The sequence below is a fragment of the Eleutherodactylus coqui genome, chromosome 13 (genome assembly GCF_035609145.1).
Source record: "Eleutherodactylus coqui strain aEleCoq1 chromosome 13, aEleCoq1.hap1, whole genome shotgun sequence".
In the NCBI taxonomy this organism is placed as follows: Eukaryota; Metazoa; Chordata; class Amphibia; order Anura; family Eleutherodactylidae; genus Eleutherodactylus; species Eleutherodactylus coqui.
This window is the reverse complement of record NC_089849.1, coordinates 98,180,695-98,196,794: the sequence shown is the minus strand read 5'-3', so window position 1 is coordinate 98,196,794 and position 16,100 is coordinate 98,180,695. Positions and strand designations below refer to the sequence as shown.

The window sequence follows — 16,100 nt, the reverse complement described above, 5'->3', positions numbered from 1 at the left end:
TGAAAAAGAGTTGTCCAGTAACCGGACAACCCCTTTGAATAAATTTTATGTAGATCAGCATTAGGGATGCTGTTGCATCTGTGCCTACAAAAAATAGTTGTCACCAACAGTAGTGGTGGAAGTGGCACTGCAAGTTGAAAATTGCAGTAAGATTTGGGGGAGCTAATTGTCATGGGCAACATAGCTATTTATCTCTGGGGTAGATACTTCCTTAATGTAACATGGGTGGAACAGATGGAATATTACGCAATACAGCCAAAAAGGACATCAAGCTTACCTTGTAATATGTGCATATTAATAGGATCAGACTTTTCTGACCTGCTTCTGACCTTGTGCTTTAAATACTCTTCACTCTATAAAACAGTCAGAGACATGTATAAAATGCATATAACGATACATGGTGCTAAAATAATAGTAGGGTGGTATCATTAGAGAGGTTTTCCTAATTGTACAGGACTAAGGCCTTAGTCACACAGGCATTTTTTGCCGCGATTTGCGGATTGCATGACGGATGCGCATCCGCAAATCGCGTGACCGGGGCCGAAAAATCACCCGAAAAAACTGCTCCTAGCCGCGTTTCAATAGAAACGGGCTGGAACTGTCCAATGCATTGAATTCAATGGAGCCGGCAATACAGCCGGCTCCATTGAAAGCAATGCGCTGCCAGCGATCTCACGATGAATTGTCGGGAAGGGCTTAAAAATATAAGCCCTTCCCTGCAATTCATCCAGAAATGTGTAAAAATAAAAAACAAATATATACTCACCTTGTCCCGGCAGACGGAGTGCAGCCGCGGCCGGCGGCAGTTCTCCTGAACTGCTCTCTGTAGTATTCAGCAGCCAGGGATTTAAAATCCCCGCCTGCTCAATGAACTGCCTCTCATTGGTCCCAGCCTGACCAATCAGAGGCAGATCTTACTCACACACCCATTCATGAATTCATGAATGGGTGTGAGTGAGAGCTGCCCCTGATTGGTCCCTGCGCTGAGCCAGTCAGAGGCAGCACTCACTCCGTCTGCCGGGACAAGGTGAGTATATATATTTTTTTTATTTTTACACATTTCTGGATGAATTGCAGGGAAGGGCTTATATATTTAAGCCCTTCCCGACAATTCATCCCGCGCTCGCCGGCAGCCCATTGCTTTCAATGGAGCCGGCTGTATTGCCGGCTCCATTGAATTCAATGGGCAAACATCGTTCTTCTCTGCCACAGCTGTAACAGAATGATTTGTCTACTATATGTTCTCAATGGGGTCGGCGCTGCTGCCGCCGGCCCCATTGAGCGCATACAGAGAAGAGAACAGGAATCGCAGATCGCAGATAGGTGCGATCTGCGATTTCTGTTCTATAATTCATCGGACGAGTGCATAAAAAGCGCTCATGTGTCCGATATCATTGCAAAGCAATGGTTTTAAAAAATCACCGGACGCATGCGCATGCGCAAATCGCTCGAAAAAATGCCCATCTGAATAAGCCCTAACATTGAAGGAGTAATCTGCTTTTTTCAATTTGGTTTTGTGGGACGGGTCCCTTGAAAATTAGCTGATCATAGGTTATTCTTTTGGGACCTCTAGTGATCAGCTGATTCTAATTGCGGAATCTGTGATTGTCATCCATGCGGACTTTCAGGGGCAAAACGCAGGCATTGAAAGGCATCAACTTTCAATTTTTCCTTCACACTCGCGGATACGAATTGCGTATCCTGCAGGCGGAATAAAAGTCACAGCATGCTTTATTTTGCTGTGGACTCCACGCAAATGGCCTCTACTGAAGTCACTGGAGGCATCCGACCTGCAGCCCATATTAACATTGCATATGGGCTGCCAGTAACCGCGTCATAGCTTAGCAATGGCGCGGGAAATACAAACAAAGAAAAAAACCCTGTACCGCACATGACCTCCTGAGAGCCGCCCTGGTCATTCACAATACAGCTATAGGAGGTACGCAGGGTGACCTCACTGTTCTAAGTGGTGCACGAACATGCTGCGCCCTCCAGGAGGGACCAAGTTTCTATCTACTCTCTATTCTGTTATGGAATGAGGGAACCCTCCGTTAACTCAGAATACACTAATAGCTTATTTGAACATATGTTTTCTGAGCTGGGAATCCCATTAATACTGAAGAGTGATATGAAGGCTCTACTAGATATGTACTGTCCATGGCCTCCAACATCCTATGAGCAGTGCATGATGGGAGGAAAGGAGCGGATGCACTGCACTTAATTGCTCATTTGCAGGTCAAAGTGCCGGAAGGCCCGGGCTGTCTGCTTCAGCTGCACGGGACAAAGAAGAGGGTCACGAGCGGCAGATAAAAGCTACAGGTTGCTGCTACTTCGCTCTATCTCCTAGATGTCAGCGTTTTCAGAATTTCCAATTTTGCCTGTTAAACCTCTTTAAGGGCATGGCATGTTAATTACTAGTTGGCTACTATGCAAAAAGCACTGAAAATGAACATTATCACTTACAGGAAACTTTACAGAACTTTTATATTAAAGCCTAAGTGTGCTTATTGCTGTGTACACTTCTGTGTTCTCATAGTTCTGCTCACAATTCTCCCTCTGACAACTCTTACTGTCCCTGAGTTCTGGCAACTTGGTGTCAGAGGAATATTAGGACTCTGGGGACCTTGTAGATTTTAACTGTTAAGTACCACAATTCTCAGAAGAGAAAGCACTAACCTTAAAGAACACTTACAAATGATACAGAACAGCATTCAGTATTTAGATCCCGTTACATCACATCTGATTTATGAAGTAAGGATTCTCTACCTTGGCTCGTTCCATGTTTTTCCTTTGCTCCTGGAATGCAGCGGGACTTTTGAGGGCTACAACACAAACAGAATGAAGACGATTAGTATAAACCCGAATATTTATGTTTGTACATCTGCGCTACTTAAAGCATTAGATACTGAAGAGAACCAATGTGCTTAAATAAAAAAAAACTGTAAAAGGGCACAATAAATGGTAAGAAAGTTTGTAAACCATTAAAACAACCAGGTAGTGACAAAGCATTGAAGAATTAATAATAACAAAGCCTGAAACAGTCAGACTCATTGCCCAAGAAAGTGAGTATAATCCAAAACATTTTTCAGTTACACAAATAAACTTTACACAAAGTTATGTCCCTCACAAAATAGTCTAGGTGTAACGGCCTTCTGCTCTCCTCTATTTAAATAAGAACATCCAATGACAAATGACATAATGAGGAATAACATAAATTCTCCATTTAAAGTAACCTGCTTAAACCAACAAGAAGTGCTGCATCACCTTAGGGTCCTTTTACACGGGCAGATATTTTAGGCTTGTGCTAAGGAACACTAACCAACAATGAGCATTTCAGTCAGCGCTTGTTCCCTCCATGTACACAGGTAGATTATCTGCTCCGTGGGGATGACTGACAGTGAACACAATTGTTTGCCCTCATATAGCTGTGATTGATTGCCTCCGATTGGCCCCTACAAAAGGACCTTTAAACATACTAAAGTACACAAATTGCCAGGGATTCACTCGTGAGGTCTTCAGGAATCAGGTAAAGTGATAGACAGACCCTGATTTCTAAAATTTAAGGACTCTATACCCACAAGGTCTGTTCCACAGGACTGAAACTCCCAATGGTTGTCACACAGTGTATAGCAATGCATGTGGAAGGAGAAAGTCATCACACCATTCAAAGCAAAATATCCCATCAAGATCAAGAGATGGCAAGCAAGTATGCCTTTCTTCAAAGTAATAATATTACATGTAATGGTTACTCATTTCTGGAGATGGTCTGTTGATCCATTGATTTACTCTGACTGGAGATAGGAAGGAATGTTTCCTCCTATTATGGGGTATTTGGCATCTACCTCATGGGAAAGCTTTGTCTTCTGCTGTATCAACGCAGTAGGATTATAGGTTGGACTTGATGGGTCTGTGTCTTTTTTCAACCATATCAACCTTAAAAATGAAGAACCCATTGGATCATAGTTTTAGGTCTAGGTCATGAACCATCTGTGATGCCCTGAGGGCTAAATCAGACGGGCGTTTTTTTGCGCGATTTGCGCATGCGCATGCGTCCGGCGATTTTATAAAACCATTGCTTTGCAATGAATTCGGACACATGAATGCTTTTTATGCGCTCGTCCGATAAATTATAGAACAGAAATCGCAGATCGCACCTTTCTGCGATCTGCAATTCCTGTTCTCTTCTCTATATGCGCTCAATGGGGCCGGCGGCAGCAGCGCCGACCCCATTGAGAACATATAGTAGACAAATCATTCTTCTCTGCCACAGCTGTAACAGCTGTGGCAGAGAAGAACGATGTTTGCCCATTGAATTCAATGGAGCCGGCAATACAGCAGGCTCCATTGAAAGCAATGGGCTGCCGGCGAGCGCAGGATGAATTGTCGAGAAGGGCTTAAATATATAAGCCCTTCCCTGCAATTCATCCAGAAATGTGTAAAAAAAAATAAATATATATATATACTCCCCTTGTCCCGGCAGACGGAGTTCAGCGCGGCCGGCTGGCAGTGGGTGTGAGTGAGAGCTGCCCCTGATTGGTCCCTGCGCTGAGCCAATCAGAGGCAGCTCTCACTCACACCCATTCATGAATTCATGAATGGGTGTGAGTGAGGGCTGCCTCTGATTGGCTCGGAGCTGAGCCAATCAGAGGCAGCTCTCACTCACACCCACTCACACCCACTGCCGTCCGGCCGCGATGAACTCCGTCTGCCGGGACAAGGTGAGTATATATATATTTTTTTATTTTTACACATTTCTGGATGAATTGCACGGAAGGGCTTATGTATTTAAGCCCTTCCCGACAATTCATCGTGAGATCGCCCGCAGCACATTGCTTTCAATGGAGCCGGCTGTATTGCCGACTCCTTTGAATTCAATGCGCTGGACAGCTCTGGCCCATTTCTATTGAAACGCGGCTAGGAGCAGTTTTTTGGGGTGATTTTTCGGCCCCGGTCACGCGATTTGCGGATGCGCATCCGTCATGCGATCCGCAAATCGCGGCAAAAAATGCCTGTGTGACTAAGGCCTAAGACTGTTGCTCATGCTGAATAATACCATATGACCCCATACCCTCCATGGCGTAGCAACCATGAAAGCTTGTACTAAGTTCAAAATTGGTCCAGACTGGATAAATCTCTATCAGTTGAGAATTAGGTGGAGTTGTCTTCATCCAAAATCTTAACATTTGTGGCATTTGTAAGATTGAGGTGTTCAGTGTCTATTTAAGGAGATCACCATCCAGGAGTAATAATTTATTGTCACTGATATGAGTACAAGTCTTTACAAACAATAAACAGACATAAGCACAAGTTTAATAAAGAAGATATATTAGACCTTCCTCAGCATGCACATGAAATGCTTAGCCACATTTCTTTAGCCCTTCTCTAACTCCGTCCACACCAAGGCTTCTGAAGACCCTGAGAGTGGGGTCCCGTAAGTGAGATGCCATATTTTCATAGCTGTCTACTGTGAGGAAGCCATTTTACCTCCCACCTCTCCTTCCAAGGCTCTGCAGCATTTGTTTTGCATTTACTTGACCATTAGATGTTTTTTTTGGCAGTCTCACATTGGGACCATTTCTCGTGAATGCCTAGGTTACTAAGAGCTTCAAACTATTTGGTTCCAGACTAAAGATAATCCAGAGGCTCATTAAAGGAAATGCAGTTGAATCAACTAATGTTTGGCACAAGAATTGGACAATATCTAAAAAGGGAGCCTCAAATAACGCATCACCTGATACCCTGCAGTATTTAGGTTATTTATCAACTTTGGACAAAACACCTGGCCTTGCTTATTGCATTAGTGAGTAAATCTGGGTTTAACCCTTTCCAATCCACTGTCTGACCTCTGAAGACATTATGATTTAAAGCTGTACAGCTCCGATGTTGGAAGACGTCCGTCGGGGTTCTCTTACTGTATATTGCCAGTCTCTCTGCTGTCGGAGCCTATCCAACGTGTCACCTCATGCAGTACTGGCTTTAGCCAGCATATAGCGCCGTTGTATAACGGCAGAAAAAGAGTAAGCCCCCTAGGAAAACCAGGATACAAATTGGATTGGAAAGGGTTAAGCCAGCAGCAGAAGTTGGTGGAATATACCTAAAGTTAGGCACCAGAAGCTGGTGGGCAATGTCACAGTTCAGCCCTAAAGTAAATATTATATATATTAGGGTACAAAAACACTGAGAAGATGCAACTTAATTATGTAGAACAAGGTCCTATGACAATAGTAAAACTTCTGTTCCAAAAGTATAGGGAGAAAAAATTCAAGCAATGATAGCTACTTATGACTCTTCAAATATTCTATAACTGTCCTCGGTCCGCATATATGGTGGTTTGGTTGTTGTGGTATAATGTCCACTAGGATGATAAAGCCCTTGTATACTCACGAGACATGAGGCCATGATCCACCAGATGTTGTCGATTTCTTCTCTGCTGAAGTCGTAACTGTAAAACTGTTAGGAGAAGAACGTCAAGAATGAAGACTTCCTTGGTCATGATCAAGACCACATGTCTCCAATGAGAACTCATGCAATTTCTCTTCTATTTTAGATGCTTCTCATTGACATAGTAGGATTAGACATCAAATATCGTTGGTTAACAGAGTTAATGGTGGGGTCAAACCTCATGCAGAACAAAAACACCAAGGATCACACCAAGACAGGGAACATTGTTGGTTAAAGTAGACATGTGAATATGAAATGTATCTTCTTCCGTCATTCTGAATCCTCCCGTTCTAGTACAAAAATCTGTGGGTCATTGTAGACCAACTAAATCTGGACTATATGGATCAAGGCAAGATTTCCTAGTAGACTAGGCTTATTTCCATCCAACAAAGGATTATAAGGTCGTTCTTACTATGAGGTTCTCCAAGATGCTTCTTGAAAGATTCTTCAATTTCATGGCTCTGAATTGTGCTGATCATTACTTGGATTTGTTGGGGTCCCTGCCTCACAAACTCTACTCAAATACTATCTAACATATCTTTAGTGTTTATTCCCATTAACCCATTAGGGTTCTTTCAAACAACAATTCTGCTGAGTGATCATTGGTCTTCACCTGCCATAATTCTAAATACAATGATTATAATAAGGCCTTAGCGCACGAAACAGAAGTCACAGGGCAGGTAGGCACGTGCAAAATAGATACTTCAATTCCAAGGCTTTATGTTGCCTTCTGTGTCTTGGAAGGATATGTTTTTCGCATCTAACTAGGAACAGATGAAGGTAAAGTGGTGACAGCTGTGTGAACTGTACACGAAATGTAGCAGAAGTCATACACACATGATAAATAAAAGGTTTACAGCTATTGAGAACATGAGGTTCTACTGGGATTGTGTAGAAGAAATGTATGGGGGAGGGAAACATTCTTCTCAGCAAGTCCAAAGTGTAACATGACTTAAGAACAGTAGTTGGGTCAACTGTAGATGATGTATCAAGCATGTCTGTCAACAGTGCAATAACCTATTGTCCATACTATATTTTCAGAGGGAAGTCTTCTGTTGCTGGTCAAGATCAGATGTTACCATAGGAATATTTTAGCGATGTTGATCAATGGCCTTATAGTATTTCCTCCTACAAAGTTGATTTTCGCTACTTCTTATAGGCATATGATGACCACTTGCCATGTTGTACATTTTAAAAAAACAACACTGACAACATAGAGTAAAATGAATCAAAAGTAATGACTCAGTCATGGGGAATATCTATCTAGACTGTACAAACCCCAAACCAATGTACAGATTAATAACAAATGTGATGTAGAGCATATGGCCGAATATTCCCAAATACAACACCACATCTTAACAAGGGCAGATGATTCCCAGCTTATACATGTACAATTATATACCAGCATGGTCCATATCACTATATACAAGAATATGTGTATACACTGAATGGCTGTGTTATTAGAGGTACCCATTTAGTTGCACGTTGGACCTCCTTTGGCCTTTAGAACTGCAGTAATTCATTGAGGCATAAAAATTGTTCAGAAAGAATATTGGCTCATGTGAACGGGAAACATTTGATAGGAAGGGTTAATAGATTCATGCTGCTTGTGCCAAATTCTAACCCATCGGCATGGTGCAACAGAAATCTGAATTCATCTCTCCAGGTGATGTTTGTCCACTATTTATTGGGCTCTTTTGCCCACTGGAGTCTTGCCTCTCTGTTTCTCTTAGACAGCAATGGCACTCAAACCGGTCATCTGCTGTCATAGCCAATCAGTGCTAATGTTGAGGGTTAGTTGGAGCACCAGCGTTGTATTCAGCTGCAATTTGCTTGACTATGCAGCTCCTGTTAATCAGAACGATTCTTGACATCCTGCTCTGACCCCTTTGATCAACGAGTTGTTTGCATCCACAAAATCCCTTTTTGCCGATTTTTTTCCCCTTGATCATATCATTCTCCAGATACTCTCAACATCATTCCATGAGAAAACCTCACAAGGTTGTTAGTTTATGAAATGCTGGCCCCGGCTAGTCTAGCACTGATTTGCAGGCCTCCTTCAAAGTTGCTCAGATTGCTCAATATTTCCACTCTAATGTTGAGCCAAAGAAAACTTGCTCACCTGATTTTATGCTGCAAAGTGGGATCCTTTGTTAAATTTCCATACAGAGAAGATCCACTCTTGCAAGGACAGGTTTTTGTTAACCCATTAAGGACCAAGCACCGTAAATATACAGTGCTTGGTCCAGGGCTTCAATTATGTCTGATAGTAAATATACGGTGCGGGATTAAATCTTCTGCAAGCTAGCAAGCGCAGATATAACTCTCGGTTTATTGACATATCCACCCTGTAATCCAAGTGTATATATCAAAACGTCCAAAAAAAATAGCAAACCCATTCCTGTACTTTTTACAATTTTTATATTTATGTTAAAATAAAGAACTATGAATTTAACAATGTTTAACATTTTTTACTTTTTGTATACATTACCCCTAATAAAATGAGAAAAAATGGAAACAAAATTTCAGTGAAAAAAGGTATTAAAAGCCCTATATATGATGAAAAAAATGCAGTAAAAATAATTTTGACAGGCCAGGTAAAAAAGTAAAAAAAGAGCCATAAACGCACCACATGGGTAAAATGGCTAAAAAGTATCTGGTCCTTGAGGACCCAAACACTCTGGTCTTTATAGGGTTAATAAAGAGGCCATTCGGTGTATGCATACATGCATATACAACATATTTCCTTTATTAGCCATGTTTTCATGGTATATAGGACACAACCCAACTAAGGTCGACACCCGCCTCATAAACCACTGGTCTAAGTGGTATGGACTGCAGACGGCTGGTGCTGCTAATTATTTTTCAAGTCCGGTATTAACCCTTTCCAATCCACTGTCTGACGTCTGAAGACATTATGATTTAAGGCTGTACATCTCTGATGTTGGAAGACGTCCATCGGGGTTCTCTTACTGTATATGGTACAGCCTCTCTGCTGTCAGAGCCTATCCAACGTGTCACCTCATGCAGTACTGGCTTTAGCCAGCATATAGCGCCATTGTATAACAGCAGAAAAAAGAGTAAGCCCTCTAGGAAAACCAGGATACAAATTGGATTGGAAAGGGTTAACTGCCAGTTTTTCGGTAAACTAATGGGGCATGCGGAGCCTCTGGCCAACATTTCAACCAGCAGCGACCTAAAGCACATACCTATCACACAGGCAACTCACAAGCAGAGATAGCGAGGGATCAATGGTGGGTCCCGTCCCCACAGAGAGCAAGACTAACTGGAAAAATGAGGCGGGTGCCGAAAAGAGCCTACAGAGAGTCTAGGATGCGGACCACCTAGCTGCGGAGAGTGGGCTTAATTAGGAGCGAGGGCATGTCTCAGCACACTAAGGGCTCACTCACATGGCTCATTGCATATTTCGTGTGTATTTCACACGCATGTAATACACAGTGCTAAAAGCCCATTGAAACCATTCACACCTGAGGGGATTTTTTACACCAATTTAAAAAAATGCAGCATGTTCTATTTTGGTGCGTAATACACCCCAATATAGGCTGTGAGGATTTAACATATGCAGCAAATACACATGTTACATGCACATTTACTGTGTACTGTGTAATACGCGGGCCACATACACCTGTGAGTGAGCCCTAAAGAGAGGATCAGTATCCCTCAACAGCTGCCCAGGTCCCGACATACAATGTGCCCCGTCAGCTGCAATCAGCTGTTGTGGAGGGCTGGAGGCTGATTGCAAGGGGATATTCACACTGCCATGCCCATATTTCACCCATGAAAAACAGGTGAAAAACAAATTTCGGAAAGCATGCAGAGACCCATCCATGTGTCCGATGTTCATGCACCCCGCATATTGCATGTGTTATTCTTGTCCATGAAAACATACAAGAATAGGACATGGAATGATTTTTTTTATATGGATCTAGAAAAAAATCAGTTGTAAGAATATCCTCATAGGCCATTATGGGGCCGTGTGCTGTCCATTGACTGCACACAGTCCGAAAATATGTGCGCTAGTGCTGGGGTTGGTGCGGGCTACTGCTGGGAACCCCTGGGACTGAGCTGCCTGTAGTGCTGCCGGTAGGCCACTGCTCACTCCATTAGTGTTGTAAAGCACCTTCTTTCACAATGTATCTTCAGTGAACGTCAGAGGTTTCCATTGGGAGGAAATATATGTTTAATGGATGTTGCTAAGTGGCATCTGTCATCCATAGGCTGCCTTTGTGAAAGAAAAAAAACAAAACACGCACAGTATGTTTTTTTACTGGCTGCCTCGCATGGAAAATGCAATTTGCTGCACGATGTTATGCGCTAAAAATTGACAAGCCTGATGAAAACCACCAGAAAAAAGACAAATTGGCCTTCATCAAGTGGACATGCCCCATAATAGTGCATGCAGACTTGCATAGCCATGCTCCTGTAGGTGCATAGGTTATACAAGCATGGCCCATAGCACTATATGCAGGATGTATAACGTATACCAGTTGTACATGTATAATCATATACAAGACATACCCAGGTTATACCAGTATGGTCCCTATCCAGGACCATACTGGTATATGTCTAACCGGGAGATGTATAACCTATACCAGCTGTACATATATTTTTATACATAATTGTATACAGGAATCATCCAGGTTATATCAGCATGGCCCATAGCACTATATGCAGAATGTATAACTTATACCAGCTGCACATATATGATTATATACAAGAGATATCCAAGTTATACCAGCATGGTCTATATCAGTATATACAGGAGATGTATAACTTACACCAGCTGTACATATATAATTATATACAGGAGATACTCAGGTCATACCAGCATAGTCCATACACAAGAAGTTGGAATCCTAGAATGGTAGCGTTGGAAGGGACCTCCAGGGTCATCGCGTCCAACCCCCTGCTCAATGCAGGATCACCAAGTCATCCCAGATAGATATTTGTCCAGCTTTTGTTTGAACACTTCCATTGAAGGAGAACTCGCCACCTCCCGTGGCAACCTGTTCCACTCATTGATCACCCTCACTGTCTAATATCTAATCTGTGTCTCCTCCCTTTCACTTTCATCTCATTGCTTCTGATCTTTCCTTGTGCAGATGAGAATAGGGCTGATCCCTCTGCACTGTGACAGCCCTTCATAAGGGGCGCTCTAATAACTATGTATAATATATTAGTGGACAGTACAGAGATCTCTCCCATCATCTGTTATACCCAGTACTGTAACAAGGGGGCGCTCTAATAACTATGTATAAATATATTGGGGGATAATACAGAGATCTCTCCCATCACTTAATTATACCCAGGTCTGTAACAAAGGGCGCTCAAATAACTATGTATAGATATATCAGGGGGCAATACAGAGATCTCTTCCATCATTTAATTATACCCAGGACTGTAACAGGGAGGCGTCCTCTACATCTAGAGGAAAAAAGGTTCATACACCGACATAGAAGGGGGTTCTTTACTGTAAGAACAGTGAGACTATTGAACTCTCTGCCTAAGGATGTGAACTCACTAAAAGAATATAAGAGGAGCCTGCATTTCAGAAGAGTCGGTGATACGGGGATTATTCTGGTTGGCAGATTGGAGACGGCAAGGAATATGTTTCCCCTTAAGTTATGAAATTGGCTTCTACCTCATGCCGTTTCTTGCCTTCCTCTGGATCAACATTGGGGGTATAATAAGCTGAACTGGATGGGCATGTGTCTTTTTTCAGCCTTATACACTATGTTACTATGTAACATGCAATAAACATCAAGATTATCGAGAGATCGATGCAGCCAAGGACACGGCTAGGATTATGATGCCGAGACAACCTAATGGGGTTCTCTCAAAGTGTTTAGATTCTTCTCCTTGGAGATAAAGGTTTATTTACAGCAGTAGATCACGTCTAATCTTGGTGATGGTGATAGGATTCTATACACAGTGATCTCAACCCTCAGATGTGTCAGAGTGACCCCATTATGGGGATATTTCTGGAGTGACATGACAGTCAGATGATGAGGAACTCATTCATATGGAATGTTACTACAGATAAAAAGGCAAGTTCTACATATTCTACCATGTTCCTAGGTGACTGTAACCCACAGCTCTTTATTTCAGAATGGTTCTTCTAGATAATTCTACAGTATAGTACAGGTTGGTGTCTTGTATTCAGTAGGGGTCATGCTACATCTACTAGGATGCCAGATATCAATCTCTGAACTGGACAGTCCTGATGTAAGAGCCTACTACTTGTATTCTATGCTGTACATATTGAATGATATCTAATATCAGCTTCATGGGTAGAATCAGAATGCAACAATGGATAGACATTGCACATGAGGCTTGGATGCACCAAGCAGTATCACGCATGATCTATTAGATACATGGGTCAGAAGACAGTTTTACACTTGATGGTCTTAGATACACTTGCCCAGCAGACGGTATGATATTATACTGCAGGGCCGTCTTTAGATAAAGTCCGAGGCACAATTAAAAGTGGGGACCTACATGTTGAAATATTGTACCAACATCATAATTACAGTCAATTCAGAAGGCAGTAATCAGAGACCTATTCACATATACAGTACAGTTACCAAGTTATACCCCTATAGCAGAACCAAATATTAGCACTATACAGTGGCACTGGTTACATATTACCTCCATACTGTTAATGAACAAAATCTCCATACAAAGACAAATATTTCCAATGATGCTATATACAAGGTCCAAATAATCCCACCACAACGTGACCACTACACAGGCGTAGTGACTGATTAATATTAGCACACTGTTACGGAGTATCAACCACTAGACAAAGACCGATATAACTGCTGTAAGGTGCCGGTGTGGCGTTGTAATGGCGTGGACGTAGACAAAGGACAAAACAGTTTGTTTGCAGCACACTTACATTTATTATACATACGATACATGTGAGTGCTCCACGGTAGGGCTCTCTTACAGATGTAGCAAAGTTTACCTTGAACCATAATGCGTTAAGACAAAATTCTGTGCCACGTTTATTTGGCCTTTCAATAGCTTTTCAATGGATGTCCTGTTATAAAGGGAATCTGTCACCCACTTATTTTTAGCCCTATGAACTAAATTTATGGTCTGAGAGTAGGTGACCCACTGAGTCCAGGCATGTAAGTGTTTTACTTAACTCCCCTGTTGTTACCCCGGTGTGAGCGCTGATAGCCACCGCTTCAGTGCATTAAGCAGTGCTGCTAAGTGGTCCGCCCATTCTAATTTTAAAATGGCTGGACTACTTAGCAGTATCTGCTCAATGCATTAAGTGGCAGCTTTCAGCGTGGACACTGGGGGAACAATGGAGAAGGTAAGTATAACACTTACATCCATGGACTCAGCGGATCACCTACTTTTAGCGCATAGGCTTAGCTTATAGGGCTAAAAGTAGATGAAAGTTTCTTTAAGATAAGTTAACTTGTCGCAGAAAGTTATCTCACTCATTAAACTCTGCTGCATCTGTACTTTAAAACATCACTTCAACAACACTAACAGTCCGAAACCAACATCATCATAGGTCTCTAGCACCAAGGATAGTCTCCGGCGCTAGCACTTCCAGACTCACTCTTTACCTCATAGACTGCGCAGTTTGCATCTGTCTGCTATGCGTCACATCAGTCATCTGACTTGGTCTTCAGCTGTGTCATCACCTCTGATTATGGCGGGGAGAAAACGTCCCTTTCTTCCACGGGCTGGTGCTCTCTCAGGCCACCCAGTCACCAGTGGTCATACTCTCTTAACTTTAGGCATGATGACCACATTCTCTTTTTAACAGCCAGGAACTCATGTCTGATGGTCCCAACTAGTTCTTACTCTGGCCCACTGAACTACCTAGCCTCTCCCATCACCTTCACCTATGCAGTAGCTGCTGCACAAGCCTTTGCACAAGGACCTTTATAAGGTCCTCTGTCCCCTGGTTAATGGGGTCTTGCTGCTCTGCTGAGCCGACTCTCTTCTTAGGTCCCTCTGCTGGGCACATGCAGGGGTCCGATCCGCACTCCCAGCAGTGGATGCTGCTATTCTTGCGTCCTGCACCTCATACCACTACAAATTGGCACTACTGGCGTTTCTTACCCTAGAAGTCTCCTACCTTGTCTATATAGCTGGTAATATGCTGGTTGCCTCACAAGGGTTGGCACATTCTACCTTATTACTGCCTGGGCCAGTGATGTTCTAGCCGCATCTTCTCTTGTATCACAGGGAAGGTGCAGCTTAAGTCCATTGCTTCTTGGAGGGCTTGGAATGGCATTGGCTGCTTGTTTCTTATGAGAATTAGGGAAAGCGGTTCCTTCCTCTACTGTACACTTCCCTCCATTTTTCTGTTGCTGTCCTTGGCAGCACAGAACAAGTCTATTGTTATGTGTGAAAGGGTGCTGTGGCACTCCGCCTGCTACCGAGGGCACCATACTGCTGACTACACAAAAATGATGTGCAGCTCCTTCTACCAACTTACACAGTGACCATACAGGGGTAGACCCCAGTTCTACATGGGTGTTCTGCAGACCATATTAACCCCATAGTGACCAACCTTATTTGTACCTTAAGGACCAGGCGATTATTGTAGTCACATTGCAAGAGCCATAATTTGTTAAAATAGCCATATGATGACTTCTTTTTTGTTGGACAAGTTATATAAATTAATGGCACCAATCTGGGTACAAACAATGTATTGTATAACTTTTATTACATTTTTTTGGAGGGGTGGGGGAAGAGGGTGGTGATGAAACTGCCTCCCCCCTCCCCTCCCCCCCACACAGAAATTCAGCCATTATTTTTGGGTCTTGTTCTCACTGCTTTCACCATTCAGTAAAGATAACATGATAATTTCCTTATCTGGATCACTGTTATACCAAATTTATATAGATTTTTTTTTTACTACTTCAATGCCAAAAATCCACATTTTTAAAATAAAAGCAGCTGAATCTGCATCGCCGCATTCTAAGATGCATAACATTTTTGGTTTTCTGGCAGCAGAGCTGTATGAGGTGTTAATGTTTGTGGGAAGAGTTGTAGTTTTTATTGGTACCATTTTGAGGTACAAATGACTTTTGGATTGCTTTTAAATGTGTTTTTTGGGAGGCAAACAAAAGAAAAATAGCTATTCTAGTATTACTTTCTTCAATTATTTTTAGGGCATTCACCAAGCGAAATAGATAACAAAGTATTTTATTGTTGGGGTTATTACGAACACGATTATTCCTATTATGGGCTGCTTTTAAAAAAAAATGTTTTTGTACTTTATCCATTTAAAAAGGCGTGGGGAAAATGTGTATTTTTTAATGTTTTTTTTATTTTAAATTAAACTTTTTTTGAACTTTTATGATGCTAGAGTACTTGAAGATGTGATTGTTGGATCACTAAGATAATACACTGCATTACTTATGTAGTGCATTCTACTAAGCTTATGACATCAGCCTGTGAGACTCTGCCAGAGCTGGGGTCTAAAAAACTGGGTTTAATAGCAAAAATGGAGGCCTTTGTCAGGCCTTTAACTACCATGGGAGCCCCCTTGCCCTGTCTTCTGTTTACATGCTATTGATTGTGGCATGTAAGGGGATTACACTTCCAGGATCTGAGGTTTCTCCTTTCCTGGCAGTCACAGCTGGAGCCTGGCTGTCAGTAGT

At 42.3% G+C, this 16,100-nt stretch overlaps 1 protein-coding gene across 3 annotated transcripts in view; it reads right to left on the bottom strand.

The window, feature by feature from the left end:
• The window catches only part of MYOCD (myocardin), a 48,707-nt gene that overhangs the window by 18,738 nt on the left and 13,869 nt on the right, over positions 1 to 16,100 (bottom strand). For 2 of the 3 annotated variants that reach the window (XM_066587765.1, XM_066587766.1), the window contains exons 2-3: positions 2,767 to 2,822; positions 278 to 353 (exon numbers count right to left, since the gene is read on the bottom strand). In XM_066587765.1, coding sequence (XP_066443862.1) covers positions 278 to 353; positions 2,767 to 2,822 — 132 coding nt within the window. Of the gene's footprint in view, positions 1 to 277; positions 354 to 2,692; positions 2,745 to 2,766; positions 2,823 to 16,100 lie in introns of those variants that run through there. The other variant, XM_066587768.1, reaches the window with a different exon arrangement.